This window comes from Pygoscelis adeliae, unplaced genomic scaffold (assembly GCF_000699105.1).
Source record: "Pygoscelis adeliae isolate BGI_AS28 unplaced genomic scaffold, ASM69910v1 Scaffold121, whole genome shotgun sequence".
Classification (NCBI taxonomy): domain Eukaryota; kingdom Metazoa; phylum Chordata; class Aves; order Sphenisciformes; family Spheniscidae; genus Pygoscelis; species Pygoscelis adeliae.
In genome coordinates this window covers 6,996,146-7,001,694 of record NW_008824359.1, presented here as the reverse complement: position 1 = coordinate 7,001,694, position 5,549 = coordinate 6,996,146, and the positions used below count along the sequence as shown (strand labels likewise).

At 55.3% G+C, this 5,549-nt stretch overlaps 1 protein-coding gene across 1 annotated transcript in view; it reads left to right on the top strand.

Annotated features, from left to right (window-relative positions):
* XKR5 (XK, Kell blood group complex subunit-related family, member 5) overlaps positions 1-3,378 on the top strand; it is a 12,086-nt gene extending 8,708 nt beyond the window's left edge. Inside the window, exon 7 of the mRNA XM_009319751.1 lies at positions 2,285-3,378. Within this exon, the coding sequence (XP_009318026.1) occupies positions 2,285-3,378 (1,094 nt within the window). The remainder of the gene's footprint in view (positions 1-2,284) is intronic.
* The last annotated feature ends 2,171 nt before the right edge of the window (positions 3,379-5,549 follow it).

Below are 5,549 nucleotides of genomic sequence, written 5' to 3'. Positions count from 1 at the left end.
CAGGAATTCGTTGAAATACTCCAATTGGCAGGACAGCGGGGTACCTGGCTTGCATCGGGGTGCCGTGCTACCAACAGCTCCTTAACATTGAGATATGGTCCTACAATGCAGTTGGGCATCCTTTGGAGCGCGTGACTGCCCCTGTCCCCGTGCAGGTGTCAGCGCGGGGCTGTCCCTGCTCTCCCTCGCCTGGGCTTTGGTCTCCTACAGCCACTTCGCCTGCCTGCTGAAACCCGGTCACCTCTGCCCGCCGGCCGCGGCCATCCTCTGCCTGCTGCTCTGGAGGACGGGGATTGTGGGGACCAGGGTCCTGGCCCTGGTGCTCTTTGCCAGGCTGTATTCCTTTTGGGTTTTTGCTGTGGCAGGGAAGGGCTGGTTTTCTTTCCCCTACTACATTAATGTCCGGCCCGGTCCCTCCAAGCAGAGGGTGGCCGTGTTTTATGCAGTAAGTACCCAGGATATTCGGTAGTCCACACGGACGCAGCTGCTGGGGAGAAGCAATAGCTTCAGGCTCTTCTTTCCCATCTCTCACATCACCACTTGATAAAAATCCAGCATCTCCCATGTCCTGCAAAGCCACGCGGTCACCAAGGTGGATGCACCTTGTGCACTGACTTTGTTTTCTTAGCAGCAGCCATACAATGTCTTAGGAACACCAGAGCAGCTGTGCTGCTCTGCAGTTATTTTTCATGGTAAAAAAAAGGTCGAGACCTTGCAGAAAGTTCAGTTTAGCAACCCTTATGTTTTAAGTTAGGTGCAGAATAAATCAGCAAAATCCAGAAACTGGGTGTTTTCTGTCATTGGAAGCAGGTCTAAAGCCAACAGAAGGTTAAAAGTGGCAACTCTCTTCCCTCTGCTCTGCAGATAATGCTGATGGAAAACACCCTCCTGCTGCTGCTGGCCACCGGGTTCCTGCAGGCAGAGCTGAGGAACAGCCTGTGCGTGACCGGGGCCGTCATGTCAGGGTCTGTAATAGGTAAGATCTGCTGGTTTTTAGAGCCTGGATTGCATGTTTTGAGAGTAAATGAGCATCATCAGTTATTTTAGTTGCATCAGACTATTTGCTTTATTTCTTCCAGCTTAAGCATCTGAATGTATTTGATAATACGTAAATGCACCTTGAGTTTCATTTCTTCATCAAAGCCCATCCCTGAAGAGGGAGGCTTGCAGAAATGATCGAGATGTCACCAAACGGCTCAGGTACCGCTGCCAAATACAATACATGCAGTTTTGAAGCGCATCCGTTCGTGCTTTCTGTGATCTTGGTGCTGGGTGATCGGTGCAGGCAGTGGTAGAACACAGGGGATCGCTGCAAGGAAGCGTTTCCATTTGAGCACATACTGATGATTTATGAAGGTGGCTTGTGATTGAGCCACCCATCACTGGGTATGTTTTGGAAATAGGCTGGTGTGGGACCGTGCAGAACTACAGCAGCTTTCTCCCACCGTGTTGTCTTTCAAAGACCAGCGCTGCTTCTGTGAACGGCAAAGCTTTTAGTGTTTGCGGGGAGGATTTTTTGGTATGTGATGGAGAAGGTACTTGCCCACAAAGGAGGCAGCAGCCGTGGCCGGTTGGTGCATTTAATTCCCTAAAGCTTTAACGCACAACTCAGCTGAAGGAGGGGAGAGGTTGTATGATGCTTGCAAACAACCCCTCGGCGCTGGGCAAGGAGGGGAGTTGCTGTTTGCTGGGTGAGGTCCCCACCGGGCTCGTGTTTTCCCAGTGGGATGGAGGCAGAGGGAAGCTGTAACGCCCGCATGCCGGGCTTCGTGCACCTCCCCAGACCGGCTGCACGCAGATCAACCGTGTTCAAGAAGGGGCACGTTTGGGCTAGAAAAGGAGCGATTCCTCTGGCCTTGAACGAGTTTGGGATAGAAGTAGGAAGGTGTCTTAAAAACCTGCTGGTGTCTCATTTAATGGCTAGAGGACGGGGATGCTGCGAGATGGGAAGGATTCCTGCACCACACACCTCCTCCCTGCCCTGTGCCCTGTCTGCTGGTGCTCAGCGGCTGCCTCGCTGTGCACCGATCAGTCTGCAAATCAATCCAGATTAAATTCAGTCTTGAGAGTGTGCTCAGCACTCCCTTTCCCGAAAGCTGCCGGAGTGGGATTCTTGCATCCCTAAAAATGCTTGAAAGACGTGCTGCTCGGACACCTGATGCCCAGCAGCATCTCTGCAAAGGGCCTTTAGGTCTGGAGGTGGCGGCGAGGTCTGGTCTGTCCTCCACAGCTCACCAAAACGCTGCTGGGACTCGTCCTTTGACACCTTTCTGCTCTTTTTCAGGTGCCGCAGCTCTGGTGCTTTATTACAGCCTGCTCCATCCCAAGTCCACAGAGATCTGGCAGGGCTTCCTGGAGACAACCTGCAGTGCTGCAGCTGCCGGTGACGACGAGGTTGCTGGAGATGGCTCCCAAGCAGGGCAGAGTTTGGGAATTTCAGGAGACGGAGCGTCCTTGGCAGGGGAAGGGACCACGGCAGATCCCAAAAATGGGAACAGCTCATCGCTTCTACAATTCAGAGGGTGTTTGGAGGACAGCTGGACGAACCATCACCACTGGCTGCTGGTAAAGCTGGCCTTGAAGACAGGAGATATGTCCACGATCAACGCAGCTTTTGGAGATGGTGGCGTGGGAGAGGTTTACCCTGGAGGATGGATGACAGGGAAACCCGCCGGTGTTGAGCCTGGGGCAAACCTTTCCCTCCCCAAGAGGGAAGTCGGTGCTCGGGGTGTTGAACCTGGTCTGACTGATGGGAAATTGCTGGCGGCGGGGAATGGAGGAGGCGGCAAACCCAGCGCCGGCGCTGCGAGAACGGGACGGGAGGACGGAGCAGGGCAGGAGCCTGGTGTTCACCCGGCCGTATCCTTTCCCAGCAGCTTCTCCCCGGATCCAGCCGAGGGCTCCTCTGTGTATTTCAGCGCAAGCGCGGGAGGCATCGCCCCGCCCGGCACGGGGACAGCCACAGCTACATGCACGGCCCTGGTGCAAAGGGACAGCGAAGCCCAGCCTCCTCCGGGCTGCCTGGGAGGAGGAGGAGGAGGAGGAGGGGATTCATCCCTTGAGATGGCGAGCATCAGCCCAATCCTGGGCGGCTGTGCCCGCAAGCATCTGCAGAGCAGCTCTTCCGTCGGCGGCACAGGCGGCTGTGGGGTGGCGGGTCACCCCAAAGAGGGCTCGGACCCCGTGGGGCCGGAGGGTGCCCTCACAGGGTGGCATCGCCTTTGGGAGACCCACCCTTGCGGCACACAGGGGACTGTCGTGAGGAGCAAGCTGAGGCCACCGTGCTTCACCTCCACCCCCAAGGCTGACCCTAGGTGCCCACAGCGAGGACTGGGGGAGCTGGGAGAGGGGACAGACCTGCCTGGGTTGCTGGAGTGACCCTGTAAATTGCTGCAGCGTCCCCTTGGGTCAGCATTGGGGTGACTGCCTCGTCGATAGGGTACGCCGGGAGGTGGTGGGGTGTTAATGCTGGCCATGGAGACTGTCCCCATAGTGCCCCTGCCACCGGGGAGATGTGGTCCTCCATCGCTAGGACATCACCTTCCCTCGCAGTGCATCTTCTAGTTGCAGTTTTGGAGAGCTTCAAAGGTCTTAAAAAGCCTTAAAAGTCCAGGTTTAGGTATTTATTAAACTTATTTATGTAACAGTCCTGCTAGGCAGCTGGAGCATCCGGCTTTCGATATATTTGTGATGATGTCTTGAAGCAAGTCCTTTAACAAGTGCCTATACAAGCTGCTGGCCTGTCCCAGCGTCGAGACGTGGCTGCTGTCTCCAGGGGCTGCAATGCTGGCCAAAGCAGGAGTCTTCTCAGGACAAATAAGTGCCTATAAACCAGAAAAAAACTGAGTTTTACTCTCTGATGCCCTTCCGTCTGGGCAGAATAAGCCCTAAAGTAAGGCTCAGCGCTGCTTGATTTATTTTTCCCTCGCCAGGATCATCTTGAGAGCTTTACCAACTCCGTTTGCTGGGGCCACATAGGAGCCCTGACCTTCTTCATACTGCAAACCACAACCTCAGGACCCGAATTATAGACAAAAGCACGTCCTGCCTGCTTGCTTACTGTCCCGCTTCCTCAAGTGACCTTTTCTGCCCAGCCTCTTCCTTGCCCCCTTCCACCTAGCTGCAGATAATCCAGATCTGGCTGGATGCTCCCTCCTAAATTTAGCCTCAAACCAAATCTCAAAACAGATCTACATACTCCTGCCACCGTAAAAGCCCCATTGCAGGCGGGGTTTATTTATGTCGGGAACTAAAAGCCTCAATGCCGTGGTCTCAGAAAGAGCTAATGCTTCCCGCTGGCTGGGCATGGGTTTGTGCCCAGGACATGGCTTGACATGTTGGTCGAGGTCTGGTCAGCTGGGTTCACCAGCGAGCTTGTGGGTGCCAGCTGGTGCACATCTGGCCACGTCCTCCAGCTGTTGTCCCGCTGCGGGCAGGACTCCGGTGGTGCCACAGGACAGGAAAGGCAGCAGGAAGGACCGGCATGCGATGAATTATTAAAACAAGCTTCCACGTAGCATTCCCTGCTCAGGATTGACCCAGCCAGACGTTTCTTCGAGCTGATCTGGGCACTGAACACCCAGCTGGTGCCGGTTTCGGAGTGAAGCCGCTTTCCAACGTGGTGAAAGCTCCACGTCTCCGTTCGGAGCCCAGCGCCGCCGTGCCGTGGCTGTGCTCTGCAGGGAGGAAGCAGTTGCAGCGCCTTTTCAGAGTCCTCCTCGCTATGTGCATCACACAGAAGGCAGCAGAGCTGCTGTGGCATTATGGAAATGTTTATCTAGTTTGTTTTTCTACCTTTGAGAATATATAATGATGCTTTAAAAAACAAAGCGGCCTTTGCTGCGTCTCTGTCTCGTGTTGGGGGTGCACAAAAGCGTGGAGAGGTCCTCCCTGGACCTTGCTGTAGGGGATGTTGGACCTTGGTCTCCTGCTGCTTTGCAAGCGAACCGCTGCGCAGCTTCCCGACTGGATGTGACCTCGCCTCCTCCCCTCTCCTTTGCAACTCCATTTTCCTGTTTTCTTAGAGTTTCTGCCCGTTCCAGTTCTACCCGCCCCCAGTCAAGCTGTTTGTTCAATCGAGCGGGGTTTTTCCCTTTCTCCAGCTGGAGAGTGTGCAAAGATAGGACACAGATACGAACGGGCACGGGACTCCACATCTCCTTTCTCTCTTCCCCACACTTTTCTCCTGCAGCCCCAGGATGAGTTGCCTGTCGGGGTTTTGAAGGAGGGTCTGCATCCAGCATCTTTCTAGCTGGGGCCGCCTCAGTCTGCGGGACCTGGGCACTTCGATGTGGCGTGCGGATAGCAGTGGGTTGGGTGGGTTTGGTTGCTGCGGGCAAGTAGCAGCTCAGGAGGAGCGGAGACGGCAAGCTGGGACGTTGGCAGCCCTTTGGGGTGGGGATAGAGAGCTTTACTGGCCAAATTTCTGTGCCAGGCAGCGGATGCTGGGAGGAAGGATTGGTTATGTCTTCCCTGTCCCATTCCCTCTTGCCAGAGTGGGAACCCGGCTTCACTGGGGGGGGTGGCTGGTGGCAGCTGCCCCTGTCCCC